We start from the raw sequence: 20,448 nt of genomic DNA on the forward strand, positions 1-20,448 counted from the left end.
CCTGGGGGCAGGTTTGGGCTCAGTGCCAGGAGGACATTGAGGGAGTGGAGAGGGCACAGAGAAGGGCAAGGAAAGTGGGGAAGGGTCTGGAGAAGAGGCTGGGGAGGAGCAGCTGAGGGAGCTGGAGGGTGGTGAGGCTGGAGAGAAGGAGGCTGAGGGGAGGCCTCATTCACCTCTGCAGCTCCCTGAGAGGTGAAGTGGAGCTTGAGCTCTTCTGCCAAGTGACAAAGGACAGGGCAGGAGGAGATGGCCTCAAACTCCCCCAGGGCAGGTTCTGGTTGGTCATGAGGAACAATTTGTGCCCTGCAGGAATGGTCAGGGACTGGCCCAGGCTGCCTAGGGAGGTGCTGCGGTGCCCATGCCTGGAGATGCTGAAGAAACCTTCGGCCATGGCTCTTGGGGCCAGAGTCTGGTGGCCATGGCGGGGACGGGTTGGTGTTGGATGGCTTCAGAGGTCTTCTCCAACCCAAACAGTTCCGTTTCTATGATAAATCCCTTGCCCCGCCCCTCCCGGCACTGGCCCCGCCCCCAGCCCTAGCCCCACCCCTGGGGCCAGACCCCCCCCCCCCACCCAGGGGGTCTCTTGCCTGCCTCCCCAACACTCCACTCAGCGCTGTAAAGAAGAGGAGCTGTTTATTGGGGTGCAGAGGGGGTGCTCCCCCCGTCCCCAGCACAGTGGCAGGGCTGAGGGGCACCACGGCCCCTAAGGCACTCGGGGGATGCGGGCGCAGCAGCGGGAGGAGGGCAGCACCGCAGCCCTCCCCCACCCCTCGCCCCCCCAGCGAAATAATAATAATAAAAAAGTGATTTTGGTCCCGGAGATACTGGCGGGGGGGTGGGGGGCACCCGGGCCAGGGGGCTGGCCCACGGCAGGCTGGGACTAGGGCAGTTTGGGGGCCGGCCCCAGGGGCCCCCTCACAGGCGGGGCATGGGGGGGCCGTGCCAGCGGAGCAGGCGCTCAGAGGATCTGGCGGGGCATGCCGTAGCCCGTCATGCCAGCCTGGGAGGCGCCCCGGTTGGTGCCCATCTGCAGCCCGATGACGTTCTGGCCCTCCTTCAGCTTGTCCTCGGAGAAGACGCGACGGTTCTCCTGCGACTTCCTGCGGGCACGGCGGCTGTCAGCATCCCCGCGGGGACCCCGCGGCCCCCCGCGGCCCCCCGCCAGCCCCCGCCACCTACTTGGGGAACCAGTTGGGGTCTCCCACGAAGAGCCCATCGCCCTTGGCCACAGCCAGGCTGCCCAGGTTCATCAGGGTCCTCTGCACGCAGGCCATGTTCTTCCCTGCGAAGCCGCAGCCAGGCTCAGCCCCGTCCCCGCCCGCCCCCGTCCCCGCCGTCCCCGCTGCCCGCCCTGCCGCTCACCCTCCCACAGGTCGACGGTCTGGAAGATGTCGGTGGCGGCGATGCCGTAGCGCTCGGCCGCCTGCAGGAACTGCGAGATCTGCTCCATCTGCTTGAAGGCCATGGCCGATGCCTGGATCTTGGCCACGGGCCCCTGGCCCCGCGGGTGCAGGCTGTTGATGAGCCGGCACAGAACCTAGCCGGGGGGAGAGCCGGGGGAGAGCCGGGGCTCAGCGGCGCGGCGCGGCGGCCGCCCCACCACGGGCTGACCCCGGGGGGGGTACTCACGGTGCCATCCTTCAGCCACTGCTGGAAGCCGTCCCTGCCGGGCGCCGGCTGCGCGACGTCCCCACCGCACTGCCCCAGGATCCAGCGCACCAGGATCTGCTCCAGCTCGGGGTCGTACTGCCGGTCGATCTTCTGCTGCACCTCCCGGCTCAGCCCGTACGACGGTCCCCGGTTTGCCATGCTGACGGCGGTGGGGGGGTCTGCAGAGATCAGACCCCCGTCAGTGCTTCTGGTGGCATGGAGGGCATCTAGCACATGCCCATGGCATGCCGGAGCCCCTTAGGGACAGCAGGTGACAGCAGGCACAGTCCCCAGCAGCCTGGCAGAGTCTTGCTGGGCAGGCAGCTTGGATGTCCGGCGTGGAGCCTTATCACCCGTGCCAGGCGCTGCGTGGGCTCTGCCCTGCTCGCTTCCTGCCCAGCCAGCCCAAAGTGGGTGCCCACCCGAGGGCAATGGAGCAGTTTAGCCCCAGGCAGGGTGTGCAACGCCGTGGCTACTTAGTGCCAGGGCTGGACTCCTCTCCTCAAGCATCCTGGTCCCCGTGCCTCAGCCCTGCCAAGTGCATGTGGCCCTGGCAGGCGCTCGGTGCTGGTTGCAGCTTGTTTGCAGAGCTCTCCCGTTTGCTCGGGCCGGGTGCCAGATCCGGGACTGCTTCAGGAGCATGGGGCCAGCAGCAGCGGTGCCCCCACCCCAGGGAAGTGAGCCTGATCTGGCGGGCCCCATGGCTGGGCACTGCCTCTGCCAAGGTGTCTCCAGAGCCAGTGCCACTCGTGCTGAGAAGGGTGGAAGTTGAGCAAGGTGCCCATGTGGGGACAGGAGTGGACCATCGCTGCCCTGCCCATGTGGCCAGGGTGCTCCAAGCTTGAGGGGGGACTGGAGCCCCCTGCCCAGGCCACACAGCCCCAGCCTTGGCACTGGAGGGCACCCTGGCACACAGGAGCACATGCTGTCCCTCCCATGGGTGTGGTGTTCCTTACAGCCCCGCTGCCCACACCCCAGCCGGGGACATGTGGCAGCTGCGGGCCTAGGGCAGCCCAGCCCCTGCAGGGCGAGCTCAGGCTCGGTTTGGGCTAGAGGTTGACCCCATCCCATGCCTGACTTTGGGCTGGGGGCTCTTGTGTCCGGGACCAACCAGGGCCAAAGCCATCCCGGCTCACGGGGACCGGAGGAAAATCACCCCCTGGGGAAGCCGGTGGCAGCAGCGGGGTAGCTGTGCCCTTGTGGCACCGCAGCCGGCATCGGTGCCTCCCCACTCTCGGGGGCAGGGGCCGCCGCGGGGCTCCCCGGGGCGTGGGCTGGAGTGTGGGTAGGTCCCGGGAGCACCCGGCCGGGGGCCAAAGCGGGTTGGGAAACAAAGAGGAGCTGGAATTGGTGCGGCCGGGGCTGGGTTCCCGGCACCGCCGGGGCTTGCCCAGCCCGGGGTGGGGTGGGGGCTGGACCAAGCCCAGGCCATTGCCGCGCTGTGGACCCCACGGGCCCTGCACCCATCCCGGCCGCCACGGACAGCCCCGGGGGGCAGCGAGGAGGGAGCCATGCCCGGACGAGGTGGTGCACGGCCACCCTCCAGCCCCCCGGGGGCCCCAGGTGGGATGCGGCCACCAGAGTGTCCCCAGAGGCACACGGGGGACGTTAGAGACCCCATCCCGGTGCAACAGGGAGGGGACCGCGGCCAGCACAGTCACCCAGGGGTTACCGAGGCACCCCGAGGGCAGCGGGCAGCACCCCGTGATACGGCCAGCGTGGAGGGCACCCCCGGGTGGGGCACACAGCCAGGCGGAGGCCGTGGGGAGGTGACCAGAACAGGGCCACTCCGGGGACCCCGCAAGCACCGCGACGGGGACCGCAACCAGCCCAGCCGGGACGGAGCCGCTAGGAGGACAACGGGGCGGAGACCGGGGCTCGGGAGGAGGCTGTGCCGGCTCCGAGGCAGCGCAGCCCCGGGATAGACGCGCCCCGGGGCGCTCGGCGCGGCCGGAAGCCGCACCCGGGTCCCGCTTCTCGGGCGCGGCTGCGTGTCCCGGCGGTTCCACGGGCGCGGCGCCCAGCGCTGCCCGGAGCCGTTACAGGGGCAGGGCTGGGGGACAGCCCTTGCGCCGGTCCCGCTCCGGGCCCCCGGGGCAGCGCGGCACCGGCCATTTTAGAGCAGAGTGACCGGTACTGTCCTGGCCCTCACCGCTATCCCGGTCCCCATCCCGGGTCCCCCGTGCCCACCTGCCGCCCGGTACCCGCGGGCGCTGCCCGTACCCCTCCCTACCTGCGGCGCCGATCCCGCGATCCCGGTGCCGGCACTGCCGGATGCCGCCGCCCGCGCCCTTTTCACGGCTGATGTCAGCGCGGTCGGGGGCGGCTCAGTACCGCCCGCTCCCGGGGCGGGTCCGGCGGGTCGGGGCCGGGGCCGTGCCGCCACCGCGCCCCGGGCAATGCCGCTCCGCCCTGCCCCGCCTGGCGGCCCCGGGGAGAGGGCTCCTGGATGAGCAGGGGGAGCAGACGGTCGTGGTGGCAGTGAGGGACAAAGGGACCGTGGTGGCAGAGGGACTAGAGGGAGTGTGGTGGGGACAAGATGGCTGTGGTGAGGACCAGGGTGGCTGTGGTGAGGACACGGTGGCAGCGATGACCGAGGTGAAGACAGGCTGGCAGTGATGGCTGAGGTGAAGACAGGGTGGCAGTAGTGGGGACAGGGTGGCTGAGGTGAGGATGGGGTGGCAGTGGTGGCTAGAGTAAAGACTGGGTGGCAGTAGTAGGGACCAGGGTGGCGGTGGTGGCTGAGGTGAAGACAGGGTGGCAGTGCTGGGGACAGGGTGGCCGTGGTGAGGATGCGGTGGCAGTGGTGGGGACCAGAGTGGCAGCAGTGGCTGAGGTGAAGACAGGGTGGCAGGGGTGGGGGCAGGGCAGCTGCGGTAGGGATGGGTTCACCGCAACGTCTGAGGGACATGGAGGTTCTGGTGGTGACAGAGCCCAGGATAGTGCCAGTGTTGGTCAAGGCTGTGGTGGGGACAGGACCCAGTTGCGGTAGCAGGCGACAAGCGCAGTGGAAGATGTGGCAGGTGGCAGGGCCCCGCTGCGGCCATGCTGACAGGGGCACAGCCCGGGGGCTGCCGCAGGAAAAGGCCACCCGGCAGCCGCGGTGTCCCCAGCGGCGCCAGCAAGGACGATGGCTCTTGCACAAGTCCTGTCTCCATGGCAAAGTGCAACCAAAACAACAAACACAACCTCGGCCCCGAGCCGCCGCCCGCCCGCGGAGCGGGTGCCACAGCCGCCGCCCTGGCGTCCCTGCCACCCCACCCACCCCTCAGCACCCGAAATCTCTCCTGGGCTCGGTACCCACCCCCCGGGGGCGACCTGAGCTGCCACCAGCATCTAGAGCTTGCTTGCGAGGGCAGCTGGCCTAGAGTGCCCCTCCTGCACCCGCGGGTGCCAGGCGGCAGGGCAGTGCTGGCATCCTTGTCCCTCTGGGCTGCAGGTGTCCCCACGGGAGTTCCAGTGGGGTTTCCCACGGTGACAGGGAGGTGGAGCTGGGGGACAAAGAGAGGAGGGGGACCAGTTGCTGGTGGCAACATGAGGAACGTGGGTGAGCCAGGAGCAGTAGGGTGGACGTGGGGAGGAAAAGGACAAGGACAAGACCTGAAGGTGCAGGACTGAGGGGAGGGGGACAGGAGAGGGGGGGGGGGGCACATGGCAGGATTCGGGGGGGGGGAGGGGACAGGGCTGGGGACAACACAGAGGCGAGGGCGTGCACGGGGCAGGATGATCAGGGGATGCCGCTGGAGACAGTGTGGGGGTGACATGGGCAGGACCCTCGGGGGACACAGGGCAGGGTGAGGGGGGACACCGTGGGGGGCGATGAGAGGGGCAGGCCCCGGGGGTGGCACAGGACACAGGCAGAGTCACGCGGGGGGCACATGGCAGAGCTGAGGCAGTAACGGCGGCTCCGGACCCAGACCGGGGGTGCCCGAGGTGACCTGAGGTGACCCAGGGCACAGCCCAGCCGCGACCCCCGGCGCAGGGCGGGCCCGGTGACGTCACGCGGACTGCCCCCGCCCCGTGACGCTCTCCCGCGCTGTGACCATAGAAGGGAACGAGCGGCGCTGGCCCCGCCCGCGGCCCGGGAACCAGCAGCGGGGGGGGGGACACACACACCGGGGACGCGGTGGGAGTGACACAGAGGAACGGAAGGGGGGAACTGGGAACCGAGGTGGTAGTGTGCGGGGGGAGATCGTTGTGGTGGACATGAAGAGGGGCTGGGAGGGGGTGACACCGGCCTGAGAAGATGGGACACGGCGCGGGGGGGTGGGTTGATGATGGAACGGGGAGGGGGTGAGGGGATGGGGGAAGTGATGGGATGCCGGGGGAGGACTGGAAGGGGCGTGGTGGAATAGGGCTGGGGTGACGGGATGAGGGGGATGATGGGGTGGGGGCTGTGCCCCGCAGATAGCAAGAAGCACCAGGATGAGGACTTTCGGGATGGGTGGGTGGCAGGACCCTGAAGGGGCCAGGGACGCTGGGGACAGGGGTGCCCCAGGGTAACGGGCACCTGTCCTCCTGCCACACGCAAGCCGGTGCTGCTCTCACGCCTCTTTATTCCCCCCACCCCTACCCACTGGTGCAGGGGCCCCAGGCGGTTGCAAGGGAAGGCCCAGGGGGGGTCCCTAGAGCAGCGTGGCCAGCTCGAAGCGCTCACCACAGCCCCCGCGTTGGCCCAGCCGCTGCTGCCGCCGCCGCTGCTGGGTCACCTCCCTGCGCCGCCGGGAGGCCACCAGCTCCTGGTGCAGGGCTGCGCCGCGGTCCGGGGGGTCGCCCACCACCGCCGCCAACACCTCCGCCGACACCGAGCTCACCGGCGAGGAGCTGCCGCCGGGCTCTGCGAGGAGACAGGCAGGGTCCGGCCCCGCTGCATCGCCTGCCCACCCAGCCACCCCCAGGGACGTGGGTGCCAAAGGGTCCTGCCACCTCCTCTTTCCAAACGCCTGGCCCTGGGCAGGGTAGGGGGCAGCCCGGGGGTGCCACACTCACTCTGCCGCTCGAGGTCGCGCAGGGCAATGGTAGAGACTGGCCGGGCCGGGGCCCCGCTGCGGTACAGCTGCAGAGCCTCCAGGATGTCCGACTCCAGCGCGAACTCCGCGTCCCATTCGTAGTTCTCATCCACCGAGGTGTTCCTCCTGTGGGAGTGGGCATCAGGATCGGCCCCGCACCCAGCCCGAGAGACAGAGGGACACCGGGGGCAGCAAGGGTGGGCAGGGATGCTGAGGTGGTCCCCAGGGGCAGGGGTGCTGAGGTGGTCCCCAGGGGCAGGGGGGACTCCGTTGAGGGGTGTCCCTCGGGGAGCGGTGGCTGAAATGCTGCAAGGGCTGGGAAGCAATGGGGCAGCTCCACGCTGGGCGGCCCTGGCCAAGCCCCGTGGGACAGGCTGAGAGCTGCCCTGGCGTGAGCCGGCTTGTCCGCGGCGTCCTGCCTGCGGCTCACCTCTTTCCGGTGCTGCCAAGGACTGGATCCATCTTCGCTCTGCCCTCCTCTGCCGCTGAGCCTCCGCTGTGCCAGCTGCCCCTGTCCCCGAGGGGTGTGCTCAGGCAGTTGCCGCCCAGGGAGGGTGCCAGGGAGGGAGGCCGCAAGAAAGAGGCACTGCCCCGGCCGCTGCTCTGGCTGGTCAGACTACCCCGCGGCAGCTTCTCCAAAGGAGCAGGATCCAGCAGCCTGCCTGGTGCCCAGCCAGGTTCCGTGATGCCAGCCGAGGGCACAGCCTCAGTCCTGCTGCTGGTGGTGGGGAGGTGGTGAGCCGCCTGGGTTTGGGGTCGCAGGCCAGCTCTGGGACTGGGAGAGCTGTGCCAGGCAGCAGTGCCAGGCAGTGAGGCCTTAGCAGGACCCACCGGCAGCCTGGGGGGCTTGAGGAATGCGGTGGCAGTGGGGGAGGTGACGTTGGCACATGTGTCTATGTAGTCCGGGCACGGCGTCTGCCCTGCGTGCTGCGGGGAGCCCCCAGCCCCCCGCGGAGAGGGTGTGGGGCTGTCGGCAGGCTCTGGCTGGGCATCGGCACGGCTGGGCTCTGCCGGCTCGTCCGAGGGCGGCCAGTCCCCGTCCACGCACATTTCCTTGAAGAAGGGCAGGCTCAGGTACTGCAGGATGCCGCTCGGCGCCGCGGGGCCAGCCGTCTGGCGGCTGCGCTCGGGGCTGGAGGCGGCCGCGGAGCCGGGCGGTGGCTGCAGGGAGCCGTCGAGGGGCAGCGAGTCCCACAGGGTGCTGGCGGTGCTCGGGCAGGCAGCGGCGCTGCCGGGGCTGGCGTGTGGCTCCTCCACGGCCCCGTAAGGCAGAGTGGCGGCCGAGGCCACGGGGCTGATGTTGATGATGCACAAAGCTGCGGCCTCGTCCACGGGGCTGCTGCTGACGTAGCCGAAGTAACGGCCGTGGCGGTAGCTGGCGGCCCGGGCTCCACGTCGGGTTTGGCCGGCAGGCCGGGGGCGCAGCGAGACCCCCTTGCGCCAGATGGGCTCCTCCTCCTCCTCCTTCTTCTCCTCAGGCAGCTGGAGGTAGGGCTCGGGCTGTGGCCCTGCGGGGCCCTGCTGGGGATGCGGCTCCGGCTCGGAGTAGGGCAGCGCCCCGAAGCTGCTCTCCTGAGGCTGCGGCTCGCTCTCCACCACGAAGCGCCCGTCGGGGCCGCGGCAGATGCGCTCCAGGGGCACATGCTCCCTGCTGTGCCCCTCGCTGTGCTCCCCGACGTGGCTCTCGTACACGGCGTACCGTGAGCCGGCCCCGGCGATGCTGAGCCCCAGGCTGGTGCCAGCCTTCTCGCCCCACAGCAGCGTCCGGCGCAGGCTCTGGTAGGGAGATGCCTGCAGCTTCAGCTTCATGGTGCTGTCTGGGCTACCAGAGCCACGAGAATTGCTGCAGGGAAGGGAGGAGATGCTGAACGACCTGACTCGTGGAATGGGTTGGGTTGGAAGGGACCCCCAAGATCATCCAGTTCCAACTCCCTGCCATGGGCAGAAGGGTGCCTGGGCACGCTCCCACCACCCCAGGGTGCTCAAAGCTTCATCCAGTCTGGCCTGGAACACCTCCAGTTTGGGGGCAGCCACAACCTTCCTGAGCAACCTGCTCCAGGGTCTCCTCACCCTCACTCTAAAGAATTTCTCCCTCAACCTCAGTCTCAATCTCCCCTCTTCCAGCTTCAATCTATCATCCTCTGTCCCATCACTCCCAGCCCTTGTCCAAAGTCCCTCCCCAGCTCTCCTGGAGCCCCTTTGGCTACTGCAAAGCAGCTCTAAGGTCTCCCTGGAGCCTTCTCCTCTGCAGCTTGAGCAGTCCCAGCTCTCTCAGCCTGTCCCCACAGGGGAGGTTCTGCAGCCTCAAATCATGTTTGTGGGCTCCTCTGGACCCTCTCCAACAGTTCCATGTCCTTCTTGTCCTGGAGGCTCAAGAACTGGGCATGGTGCTACAGGTGAGGTCTCACAAGAGCAGAGTGGAAGGGGAGAATCACTTGACTTGTCCTGCTGGGGTTCTGTGCCCATCTGGCTGCCCCCTGTGCCAGGAGAGCCTGTGCCATGAATCTGGCAGCAGGCGCCGTGACCTTGCACTGCTACTGCAGGCTCCACACCCTTGCTGCTGCATGTTCTGGTCCTCTCTTCAGCACTACCCCACGGCACATCCTGGCACCCAGCACCCCTCTGCTAAAGCCACCCCAGTCTGTCCCTCTGCCCTCAGCCAGCAGTGAGCGAACGATGTGGAGCGCAGTGAGACAGGGAGGGAGCAGGATGGGGAGGGAGTGTGGCGTGGCATGGTATGGCATGGCATGACTTACTGTGGAGGTGGAAGCTTCTTGCTGGGGGAGAAGACGAGTGGTGGATCTGGAAGGTCATGAGAACACAAGGGGATCACAGCCAGCAACTCAAAAGTGACGATGAGGAGACAGCGGCAACCGCTCAGCCCTGCTGCCCACTCCTGCTACGCCCCACAAGGGTGCTCTGGGCACCAGGCGCTGCCACCCTCCCGGCACATGCTGCTTTGAGCTCCCTGGGAGCCTTGGGATCCAGGTGCCTGCACCCGGGCAGCAGCTCCTACCTTGCCTTCTCTTCTGGATGCGGGCAGCGCGCCGGCGGTTCATGATGCAGGCGGCCATGGTGCTGAAGATGACAGCGACGCTGAGGAAGCAGATGCCGCCGATGACCCCTGCCAGCACGGGCTGCGGAAGGAGCTCTGGCAGCTGGGTGCGAGACGGGTACACCTCCATGCCTGGGCATGAGACAGGAGACGCTGTCAGAAGCCAGGGTACCCATAGGCCAAGCCAGCAGAGTGGGCACAGCCTCCCTGGCCCACGGAGAGAAGCAGCAGAGCCCTGCCTTGGGGCTGCTCTGTCTTTGGGTGGACCTGTGCCCTCTGCCATGCCAGGTACCAGGGGCAGGGATGCTCTATGCAGAGCTCTCCTGCTACGTGGGCCCTGAGACCAAAGTCACACCAGGTCTGCATGTGGAATCACAGAATCGACCAGGCTGGCAGAGAGCTCCAAGCTCATCCAGTCCAATCTCCCACCCAGCCCTACCCAATCAACCAGACCATGGCACTCACTGCCCCATCCAGGCTTGTCTTGAACACTTCCAAGAATGGGCACTCCACCACCTCCCTGGGCAGCCCATTCCAATGCCAATCACCCTCTCTGCCAACAACTTCCTCCTCACATCCAGCCTGAACCTCTCCTGGCACAACTTGAGACTGTGTCCCCTTGGTTCTGAGAGGGCTGCTCCCATGGCATCAGCTCTGGGCTCCTGCCCTGAACTCCGCATTCCCCTGGCCCAGCAGCTGGCACACTTCGGGTGGGAGCAGGGTGAGGGATTTCTGTGGGGGGAGATCCTGGAGCACGCTGGGCATTTCACACCCCTGGGCTCTGTGTCCAGGGCAGGGTGGCAGCCCAGGCCTCACCTGCTGTGGAGACGTTCACCGTGTTGCTGGGGTCGCTGATGTAGCTGCCAGCGAAGGCCACCAGTCGGAACTCGTAGAAGGCGTCCTGGGGGAGCAGAGGGCCACAGCCCTCGGTTGGCACAGTGCCCAGCCAAGCCCCAGCCCACCTTGCTGCAGAGCCAGATGGTTCTGTGGCATTGCCAGGGGCCCTAGCTCTGGGCAGCAGCCACGCAGCAGGCTCAAAAAATTCATAGAATGGGTTGGGCTGGAAGAGACCTTTAAAGCTCCTCCAGTTTCAACTCCCCTGCCATGCCCAGGGACACCTCCCCCAGCCCAGGCTGCTCAGGGCCTCATCCAGCCTGGCCTGGAACACCTTCAGGGAGGGGACAGTCACAGCATCTCTGGGCAGCCTGTGCCAGGCTTTCCCCAGCCTCACTCTCAATAATTTCTTCCTCCTCTCCACTCTCTCCCCTCTCCCAGATCAAAGCCATTGTCCCTCCTCCTGGCATTGCCAACCCTTATCCAAAGTCCCTTTCCAGCTCTCCTAGAGCTCCCTCAGGTACCACATCTCTCCCTTCCCTTTGTTGCATTCCCCCCTGGATCCATCCTGCATCCAGGGAGCATCCATGGCGATTCCCACCTTGATGAGTCCTGGCACCAGGACCTGTGTCTTGGTGCTGGGGATGGAGCTGTCCAGCACCTCCCAGCCGCCCTTGTCCTGCCGCAGCTCCAGGGCGTAGCCGCTCAGCGCCACCGAGAGCTGGGCCGGCGGCTGCCAGCGCAGCAGGACCCCGCGCAGGGTCTCGTTGGCGGTCAGGGCCTGCGGCGGGGACAGGAGGATGCGCATCGTGACGGCTGGCGGCTCTGCAGGCACTGTGGGCACCGGGAAGCCTGGTGGCAGAGGGCATCGATGGAGTCAGAGAAGCAGTAAGGTTGGCAAAGACCTCTAAAGGGCATCGAGTCCAACCTCTCACCCAGCACCTCCCTCTGCCAGCTAGACCATACCCCATGACTGGAACCCCTCCGGGGATGGGGACTCCACCACCTCCCCGGGCAGCCTGTTCCAGGGCCTGACCATTCCTGCAGGGAGGAAATTCTTTCTGATCTCCAACCTAAACCTCCCCTGCAGCAGCTTGAGGCCATTTTCCTCTTGTGCTGTCATTAGGCACTTGGGAGAAGAGGCCAACACCAGCCTCACTCCAAGCTCCTTCCCAGGATGCTGGTGTGGGAGCTGATGTCAGGGGGCAACAGGGCAAGAAACAGAAGCCTCCTATGTTCTGGAGGGTCCTGGGGGGCTGCTGTGGGGGGATGCACAGGCCCCTTCTTACCCCTGGGCACGGAGGTGACAATCTGGCTGAAGGGGCCACTGCCCAGCTTGTTCTGGGCCAGGACACTGAACTGGTAGCTCAAGTCTGGCTGCAGATTCTCCACCAAGAGATGCTGAGCCCCCACTGGCACCGAGAGCGACACCCAGTCGTGATGAGCCCGGGGAGGGTGCTTCACCCTGAGGAGGAGATGTGGGACCCGTAAGTCCAGAGCTGAGGGTGCCAGGTTGGGGGGTGTGTGGGGTGTGAGACGCACAGGGGGGTGTACCAGACGCTGAACCTCTGGAAGTAGCCCCCATCAAATCCTGGCTCCCAGGAGATGTTGACTGCCAGCAGGAGTGGGAGCACAGAGACGTTGGTGACAGCGTGGGGACTGGTACCTGGGGGGGAGAGGGGGAAGCAGAGAGAAGACCAATCAGGGGGAGCAGACAACTCAGACAGCTGTGGAGGGGCATTTCCATCCCTGCCAGCACAGGTGGTGCCCAGCCATGGCCTCTGCCTGCCAGGGACCAGTGACTCACCCAGCACGTGGACCAAGGTGGTGGTGCTGACGCTGGCCACCTGGCTGCTGGCCCTGCACTCCCAGTGCCCATGCTGCTCCTTGGTGAGTGGCCGCAGGACCAGGCTGCTGTTCACATCCACCTGGGCGCTGCTCTTCCCCACGCTGCCCACCTGCACGGCAAGCCGTGGGCACGCTGAGGGTGGGCACCCACAGCCCCTCACCCTCAGGGCTGCTTCAGGCAGGGAGGGGCAAGATTTTTTTGCTGGTTTAGATTCAGAGATTCGCAGAATGGGTTGGGTTGGAAGGGACCTTAAAGCTGATCCAGTTCCAACTCCTTGCCAGGGGCTGGGATACCTCCACCAGCCCAGGTTACTCAAGGCCTCATCCAACCTGGCCTGGAACATCTCCAGGGAGGGGGCAACCACAATCTCCCTGGGCAACCTGTGCCAGTGTCCTGTCTTAGAGGGCAACCAAAGCAAAGTGCTCTGAGCCCCTTCTGCAGGAACCTGGAGAAATGTGGCCCTGTAGCATGTGCAGGGACATGTGGACATGGGGAGTGCCCTAAAGGGACACCACAGAGGTCTCCCTCCTGGGAGGGCTCAACTGGTTCCCTGGAATGATGCCTCCTACCTTCAGCCAGGTGATGGTGGGTGGGGGATCCCCATGGGCAGCGCAGGGGATCACCAGCTCCCTGCCCACCTCCTGGAAGTACTCCTCCTTGGGGCGCACGGTGAAGGTGGGAGGGTCCTGGGGGGGACAAGCAGGCAGAGTGTGAGGCTTGGTGCCAGGTGGAACAGGGCACAGCCCTGCACAGCAGGGCAGCCTGCCAAGCAAGTGGTGCACTTGGGCTGCTGGGCATGGCAGAGTAGAAGCAGGCTGGGTTTGGGCAGCACCCCAGGAGCTCTGTGCCCCCTGTCCCACTGCAGGCATCCACAGCCCAAACAGCTGCTCCAGGCTGGGTTCAGCCCCAGGCATGGCACAGCAGGGTGGGAGCAGGCTGGGCTCGGGCAGTGTGCCCAGCCCCAGCCTCACCTTCAGCAGGACGCGGGTGGGCTGCGACTCGCCGGCGGTGCCGTAGCTGTTGTAGGGGGTGCAGGTGTAGACCCCCAGCACATCGTCGTTCCCCATCGCGACCACCAGAGAGCCATCTGCTCGCATGGACCAGCCAGGGAGCTGGGAGAGAGGGGCACAGGCTGAGGACGAGAGGCTCAACAGGGTGGGAAGGGCAGAGGAGGGCACAGGTGGCAGTACCTTGCCCAGCTCCAGCAGGTGCCCATCCCTCGTCCAGCTGACAGAGAGCAGAGGAGGGTTGGCCCTGGTGGGGCAGTGGATCACACCCTGCATGCCCTTGGGCAGGTGGGTCTCGGGGAGCATGGTAGTCACCTGGGCTGGGTCTGCGAGGACAAACAGGGTTGTTTGGGTCACCATGGCAGCTGAAGGGGCATTGCTGCCCCACCACAGCCTGTGGGGATGCACCCCCCCAACTGCTGGCCCAGCAAGGCCTTTGTGCCAGCAGTGCCAGGGCCCACGAGGGGCTGCGGGGGGCTCTTACACAGCACGGTAAGGAAGGCTGAGGCCGAGGGAGGCTGCCAGAGGCCATTGCTGGCCGTGCAGGTGTATCTGCCTGTGTCCTCTGGGGCTGTCCTCTGCAGCAGGAGGCTCCCATCCACCAGCACCCGGACCCGAGCCTGGAGGTGGCTGTGGGGGAGGGGGAGGCATGGCTGGGACCGACCCCATTGCCCTAGGATGAGTGACACCCCCCCCCTGCCCCAGCCATGCACCAGACAGCTCATCATGCTCAGACCCAGGGGGACACAGCAGCCTTTGCCAGCCCCAGTGCCACTGGCAGCAGCCCACCTCGGTGCCATCCCCATATCCCTGATACCTGAGGTGGAAGACATTGGTGCTGCCCTGGAACCAGGTGTAGGTGAGGTTGCCTGGGTATGCCTCAGCCTGGCACGCCAGAAAGGCATCTTGGGAGATGTTGACAGTGACATTCTGGGGTGGCACCACGATGATGGGTGGCCCTGCAGTGAGGAGGAGAGAGGATGGTGAGGGCTGGGGACAGGGAATGGCTCTATTTGCCCCCAAAGTCAATGCCTGTCTCCAAACCAAGCCCGGCAAAAGCAGTTCCCCCTCTGTGTGCCCACGGCAGGACACCCACTCTTACCCTGCACAAACACACGGGTGGTGTGGGTGATGGTGCCCTCCCGGCTGGAGGCATGGCAGGTGTAGGTGCCCGCGCTGGCACGCTCCACCACGGCGATGCTCAGCGTCCCGTTCCTCACCTGCAACACCCAACAGCCACATGGCACAGCCCCCGAGGCACAGCACACGCCAGGAAACACAGCGCCAGGGGCAGGGCTGGCAGCAGGAGGTGGATGCCACCGCGGTGGAGACAGGTGCCCGCTGGCCAGCTAAGCAGTGCTCTGCCAGCATAGCTGCCCTCAGGAGATCCTCGGGCCGAGGGGGGGTTTAAGCAGTGACCTAATGCCCTCACCTGCACCGTGCCCCCGCTCTGCACAGCCACCTCACTCCTCTTCCAGGTGACAACAGGCTGGGGGTTGCCAACAGCTGTGCAGGTAAGGCTCAGGGTGTCCTGGTCCCGCACCTCCACCAAGGCAGGGGGAGTCTCCAGGAAGGTTGGGGGTGCTGTAAAGGCAAGTTCAGACCCTCACCCCCTGCCCTTCCCTCAACCGCCCAGTCCCAGCTCCCCCAGCCCCCCTCCTTCCCCACCCGAGAGCTGTTTGCTGGCGGCAGACAGAGCTGCGGGGGATGGGGGAGATGGGCACGACCCCGGAGGGTACCGTTGACGGTGAGATGGATCCAAGAACCGTTCCGAAAGTCGGCGTCGGTGCTGTGACGGTCGAGGAACAGCACCCGGCACTCGTACCAGCCCTGGTCGGCGGCGCGCAGGGCGGAGATGCGCAGGGAGGCACCGCGCTCGATCCGCACACGACCTGCGTGGGGAGGGGGAGTGTGCTCTGAGATGCCGGCACTGGGACTGGCCCCGGGTGACGTGGATGGCTCCAGGGACGTCCGCCCCTTCCCTCCGCCCCCCGACCCGGGCCAGCAGCGGAGGCGACCGCAGCGCGGTGCGGGGAGCGCTCACATCGACTCTAGGTCGGGACGCGGCGGTGACTGGCACAGAGGGACCCCCGCAAGGTGTCTCGGGCATCGCTCCTGGCAGCTGGGCAAAGGAACCGCTCCCAGCTCACCCCTCCTCGAGCTGCAAAGACCTTCCCTCCCCCCTACCCCCGAGTCCTGCCTTCCAGGGACCCTTCCCCCGTAGCCTCGGTCGCCCTTTTGCCCGGCAACCTCACCCTTAGGAGCCCTGCTAAGCCCTGGGCACCCCCGCACCGTCCTCTCCCTGCAGAGGAGGGCACGGGGTGAGGGGGGGGGGGGGGGGGGGCAAGCCGACCCCTCGCCCACCTCTCAGGGGCAAGCAGCATTGACCCCTCGAGAAGCACGGCACTTGGGGGGGGTTGCTCCCGGGGCACAGGGCTCTCTGGTCCCGGGCGGGCAGCAGCCCTGCGCCCCACGGCCTCTTTGATGAGGAGGAGGATAAGGGCGCAAAGCGGCAGCGAGTGCGGCTCGGTAATCCCCGGGGCTATTATCAGAGCCATAATCGGCTCAGGCGTGCAGCAGGCAATTGGCTCAGCCCCAGCTGGGGTGCACAGCACAGTGGCACCCACTCCTCTGGCACCCCAGGAGCTCTGTGCCCCCTGTCCTATTGCAGGCATCCACTGCCCTGAGAGCTTCTCCAGGCTGGGTTCAGCCTCCACTGCCCTGGCAGCCCAGGAGCTCTGTGCCCCTTGTCCTAGTGCAGGCATCCACTGCCCTGAGAGCTTCTCCAGGCTGGGTTCAGCCTCCACTGCCCTGGCACCCCAGGAGCTCTGTGCCCCCTCTCCTACTGCAGGCATCCACTGCCCTGAGAGCTGCCCCAGGATGGGTTCAGACCCCACTGCCCTGGCACCCCAGGAGCTCTGTGCCCCCTCTCCTACTGCAGGCATCCACTGCCCTGAGAGCTGTCCCAGGATGGGTTCAGATCCCACTCCTCTGGCACCCCAGGAGCTCTGTGCCCCCTCTCCTACTGCAGGCATCCACTGCCCTGAGAGCTGCCCCAGGCTGGGTTCAGACCCCACTGCCCTGGCACCCCAGGAGCTCTGTGCCCCCCATCCCACTGCAGGCATCCACTGCCCTGAGAGATGCTCCAGGCTGTGTTCAGCCCTCCCTGCCCTGGCACCCTAGGAGCTCTGGCTCTGTGTCCTCATCCCACTGCAGTCATCCATGGCCCAGAGAGCTACCCCAGGCATGGCACAGTGAGGGTGGCCTTGCTCCCAGCACAGCTCAGTAGGGCCGTGGCTGGCACCACCTGGTGCTCCTGGCATTAAGAGCTGCCCAGGATGCTCCTGTCAACACCCCAGAGCTCCCCAGGGACCAGCAGCTTCCAGACATGTTTCCAACAACGCAAATCTGCCCTGAACTCCACCAGCAGCTCTCCTCAGGAGCTCGGTGGAGACCTCCCTGGGCAGTCCCCACACACCACCTGAGACACCAGAGCTCTGGTCGGGCACTGTCTGTGGCACTACTGGCAGTGGAAGGCTGCATCCTGCTGGAAGAGCCTGGTGAGGAGGGGGAGGAGGATGGGCATCGAGACTTGGGCAGACTGGTTGGGGCATGGATGCTGGGCAGGTGGTGGGACAGGATCAATCCTGTGCCAAGTTCTGGGCTATGCAAACCCAGCACATAAACACCTGGCACCTCTGCCCAACAGCACCCAGAGCTTCTTCCAGCCACCCCAGCCCCCATCCCACTGCTTTCCCATAGCCACTGCCAGCCCAGACCCCGGGTGGCTGGAGGTGTGAGGACAGAGGGATGGCTGTGTCTGGGTGCTTCTGGCAGCATCTCTCACTCAGGCACGGAGCAATGCCCCAGGCAAACCTCGACAGCGAGAGATGGCAGCAGAGCTGTGGGGCAAGACATCCTCCCACCCCTCACCAGCTCCCAGCACGGAGCCCTGGGAAGCTCCATCGCTGCCCGCAGCTGCCAGCTCACAGCCCCAGGAGCCGGCGGCAGCAGCAGGCTCCTGAACAAAGGTCCCTTTGGAAGGGATCAGCGTGCCCTGGGGACGCCGCCCCCCGCCCCCCCCCCCTCCCCCTAATCCCCTCTGCAGGCCCCAGCCCCCTCCTCCTCTTCCACCACCCTGCCGATAACAAAACGGCTGCTGCCCTCCAGACCAGCATCCCCCAGTGCCTGGCAACCGCCATTCAGAGGGACACAAAGGGGGCCGCAGCCTCAGCGCTAGGGACAGGGTGCCCAAGCAGGCAGCCAGGCTAGGGACCACCAGCCCTTCTCCAGGGCACAGTAACCCATGACACTGTGGGGGGTGGAGGCACCTGGGGGAAGAGAGCTGACCTCGTTCCCCCCCCAGCGACCCAAGGCTTCTCTGGAGGTGGCTGAAGCCCAGGGCTGCCCCCTGGGACACCCCTGAACTGCCTGACATAGGTGACAGCAGAGGCTTCTTGATCCCTCTGGGTGACACCTGAGCTGCTCTGCCTGGGAAGGGTTGGATGGGGAGGGCTGTCCTCGCCCTTCCCTGCACCCACAGCCTCCTTCCCTTCCCTCCATCCCTTCCCAGCCTCCCAGAGGATTGAGAACAAGCCGCCCCGCTGCCATGGTGACAGCCACCAGCCCCCCCTGCCCACCCACCTCGCCCTCATTACAGCCACCAGCCCCCTTCCCCCAGCACTGATCCCAACCTGCTCCACAACCCCCCGGGACAGGGGGAGGGCTGCAGGCAGCGCCGGGCAGGAGCTGCCAGGCCCTTTCTGGGTAACCGGAGGAGCTCCTGCGGCCGAGGGGCCCCAGTGCCAGGCTCAGGTAACAGGAGCCCAGCCCAGCTCTCTCTGGAAGGCAGTGGCCTTGGCAGCTCTGCAGGGGTTATTGTCACTGCCTGGGGTGGGCTGTGGAGGGAAGGTGTCCCCAGCATCAGGGGACACCCAGGGGACAGCCCCCAAATTGGTCTCCTGCATAGCCCAAAGAGGAGGCAGCAGCTGTGCCCCTGGCCAAGCCAGGTTCAGCCCTCAGCCTGCTGGGCACTTTTTGGGTGTTCTCAGGACAGGGCTGGTTTTGGCAGTGGGTCAGGTGCTTGATCTTGGCACCATCAGCCGGGCTCAGCCCAAAATGCTGCCAACCTGCAGCCCCTTCCTCTCCTCCCCTGCTGACCCCACCTTCGAGGGATGCTCTGTTGCCCTCTACTCCCTGCTCGCAGGGATCCCTCAAGGTCTGCTGCTGCCTCACTCTAAATACCCAGTAAAGAGGCCACGATCCCCCTCCCACGCAGCAGCCCTTCCCCAGCACAGCTTTGCTCCAAATCCCAGCCCCGGCAAATCAGCAGCTTCACCAAAACCCCCTCCTCAGGCTCAGCCTCCAAGCCACCAGCATGGGCTGAGACGGCGGCCAGGCAGCGCTCGGGCACCCACAACCTGTGGCACAGGGCACCCTGCTGTCACCAGCCTTTGTTTCAGGGCAGCACCAGGATGTCACAGCCTGGCGGGCACTTGGCTGCCTTGTTCAGAGCGAGTGGCGTTAGGGGAGGCTACGGCGCCGGATGAGTGCCAGGAGTGATTCTCCTCTCGCCATTCCGGCAGGGACCCCCGAGCCAGGCTGGGGACTGAGAGCTGAGTGTCTCCTGTGCCACCCCTGGAGCTGCCGCATGAGTTCTGCCGGACCAGCCCTGCCCCGGGAACTTTGCCCTGTCCCCCCGTGCTGCCCGGGGCTGGGGAAGAGCTCCCCGCCGCCCCGGGAGCATGATTAATGCGCTCTGACAGGGGCAGCCCTCGGCTGGGGCCCAGCAAAAGGAGAGCAGAGCTGGGGGGCAGCCCTGCCAGCCTCGCATCCTGCCTCGGTCGGGCACCCCCCCCCCCCCCCCGCCCAGGGCTCCGTACCCGCCCCAACCCCGGGGCTTACCGGCGTAGTCCGGGTCCACCCGCGGCGAGTAGAGCCCGAACTTGATGAAGATGGGGAGAACGAAGCCGAAGCGGACCCACTCGATCACGTAGAGCGGGGGACGAGCCTCGTGGGCGTCCAGCAGGTCGCAGCCCAGCACGGTGCTCTCCCCGACTCGCCCCACCGCGGCCCGGGACTCGCTCTGCCCGCTGCCTGAGGGACCGCGGCGGGAGAGCTGAGTCCCGCCACCGGGACCGGACCCTGCTCCAGCCCCCTCCCCAGCCGGCTGCCCCCCGCGCCCCGGGAGCAGCACCACGTGCGCGCTGCCACCGCCGCCGCCGCCACCCGCCGCCCAGGGGCCCGGCACCGGCCAGACCGGCCCCGTCAGCGGCGCGCCCGCCCCCGCCCTAGGCTCCCGCCCCGGTTGAACCGGCGGTGGCCCCTTACCCTCAGCGCCGGCGCCGGCGAGCAGGCTGAGGACGGCGGCGCGCAGCCACCACCGCATAGCCCACGGCGGGGGAACCGAGCAGCGGCGGCGGGTCGCCCGCCGGGGGCCAGCAGCTGGGTCGCTGTTGGGGGCCTGCGCGGTACCTGTGCCTTAGGGTCCGAGGACCCGCGGGCTCGGCCGCGCTACCCACGGCGCACCGGCCCCGAGCGGGGGGCGCTGGCGGCTCCGCGTCCCTCCGCTCCTCATCGCCCTCCCGCTCGGCTCCGGCCGCCGCCGCCGGGCGGCCACAAACAAACCCGCGGCCCCGCCCCCGCCCGTTGCCACGGCGACAGCCAATGGGAGGCGCCGCAGCAGGCAGCCAATCGCGGCGCAGGGCAGGGGCCCGCGGGGGCTGCTGGGAGCTGTAGTTCGGGAGGGGGGGCGCAGGCCCCAGGTGCGGGTTCGAGGCTGCGGTACCCACGGGAGGGGGGCACCGGCGGGCACCGGGCAGCGCTGCCGGCCTGGCGCACCCTTGGCAATGCATGGCCAAGGCTGAGCTGTGCCAAGCTGCTCAGAGTCCTTCCCTGCCATGTCAGAGCATGGCACAGCATAACAGACCAGGCCACGCGGCGCTGTGCCATGCCCAGCCCTCTCCTGCCATGCCACATCATGCCATGGCACCACGGCACTGTCCTGCTGCAAAGGCCCTCCAAGGCCAACACCGACCCAGTGCC

At 67.0% G+C, this 20,448-nt stretch overlaps 2 protein-coding genes across 6 annotated transcripts; both read right to left on the reverse strand.

Annotated features, from left to right (window-relative positions):
• Window positions 1–614: 614 nt before the first annotated feature.
• On the reverse strand, window positions 615–3,992 carry TAGLN2 (transgelin 2). The gene is made up of 5 exons (XM_064175782.1): window positions 3,884–3,992; window positions 1,630–1,829; window positions 1,363–1,537; window positions 1,180–1,282; window positions 615–1,100 (listed from the first exon to the last, which is right to left on the reverse strand). The coding sequence occupies exons 2-5, from the start codon at window positions 1,807–1,809 to the stop codon at window positions 959–961; spliced, it is 600 nt and encodes a 199-aa protein (XP_064031852.1). The 5' UTR covers window positions 1,810–1,829; window positions 3,884–3,992; the 3' UTR covers window positions 615–958.
• Window positions 3,993–4,569: 577 nt separating this feature from the next.
• On the reverse strand, window positions 4,570–20,008 carry IGSF9 (immunoglobulin superfamily member 9). Of its 5 annotated transcripts, XM_064175777.1 has the most exons (21): window positions 19,735–20,008; window positions 19,309–19,500; window positions 15,144–15,296; window positions 14,837–14,988; window positions 14,507–14,624; window positions 14,222–14,363; window positions 13,889–14,034; window positions 13,588–13,730; window positions 13,369–13,509; window positions 12,967–13,083; window positions 12,356–12,506; window positions 12,091–12,214; window positions 11,838–12,013; window positions 11,150–11,400; window positions 10,531–10,615; window positions 9,676–9,846; window positions 9,416–9,461; window positions 7,090–8,502; window positions 6,640–6,785; window positions 6,308–6,487; window positions 4,570–5,141 (listed from the first exon to the last, which is right to left on the reverse strand). In XM_064175777.1, exons 1-21 carry the CDS (start codon window positions 19,790–19,792, stop codon window positions 4,987–4,989), a joined length of 4,260 nt encoding a protein of 1,419 aa, XP_064031847.1. In that variant the 5' UTR covers window positions 19,793–20,008; the 3' UTR covers window positions 4,570–4,986. The 5 variants fall into 5 exon arrangements, with proteins under 5 accessions (XP_064031847.1, XP_064031849.1, XP_064031848.1 ...); XM_064175779.1 differs by lacking the exon at window positions 19,309–19,500; XM_064175778.1 differs by lacking the exon at window positions 6,308–6,487.
• Window positions 20,009–20,448: the final 440 nt, after the last annotated feature.

Source organism: Pogoniulus pusillus, chromosome 43 (genome assembly GCF_015220805.1).
Source record: "Pogoniulus pusillus isolate bPogPus1 chromosome 43, bPogPus1.pri, whole genome shotgun sequence".
Lineage (NCBI taxonomy): Eukaryota > Metazoa > Chordata > Aves > Piciformes > Lybiidae > Pogoniulus > Pogoniulus pusillus.

What these genes read in the sequence shown, in the direction of transcription:
- TAGLN2 (XM_064175782.1), bottom strand. Translation starts at nt 1,809, where the DNA reads ATGGCAAACCGGGGACCGTCGTACGGGCTGAGCCGGGAGGTGCAGCAG. An exon ending in AGTGGCTGAAGGATGGCACC is followed by an intron (nt 1,538 to 1,629) that starts GTGAGTACCCCC and finishes CCCCCCGGCTAG; the next exon opens with GTTCTGTGCCGGCTCATCAA. An exon ending in GACCCCAACTGGTTCCCCAA is followed by an intron (nt 1,101 to 1,179) that starts GTAGGTGGCGGG and finishes CCGTGCCCGCAG; the next exon opens with GAAGTCGCAGGAGAACCGTC.
- IGSF9 (XM_064175777.1), bottom strand. Translation starts at nt 19,792, where the DNA reads ATGCGGTGGTGGCTGCGCGCCGCCGTCCTCAGCCTGCTCGCCGGCGCC. An exon ending in ACCTGCTGGAGCTGGGCAAG is followed by an intron (nt 13,510 to 13,587) that starts GTACTGCCACCT and finishes CCTCTCTCCCAG; the next exon opens with CTCCCTGGCTGGTCCATGCG. An exon ending in CATCCAGAAGAGAAGGCAAG is followed by an intron (nt 9,462 to 9,675) that starts GTAGGAGCTGCT and finishes ATGACCTTCCAG; the next exon opens with ATCCACCACTCGTCTTCTCC.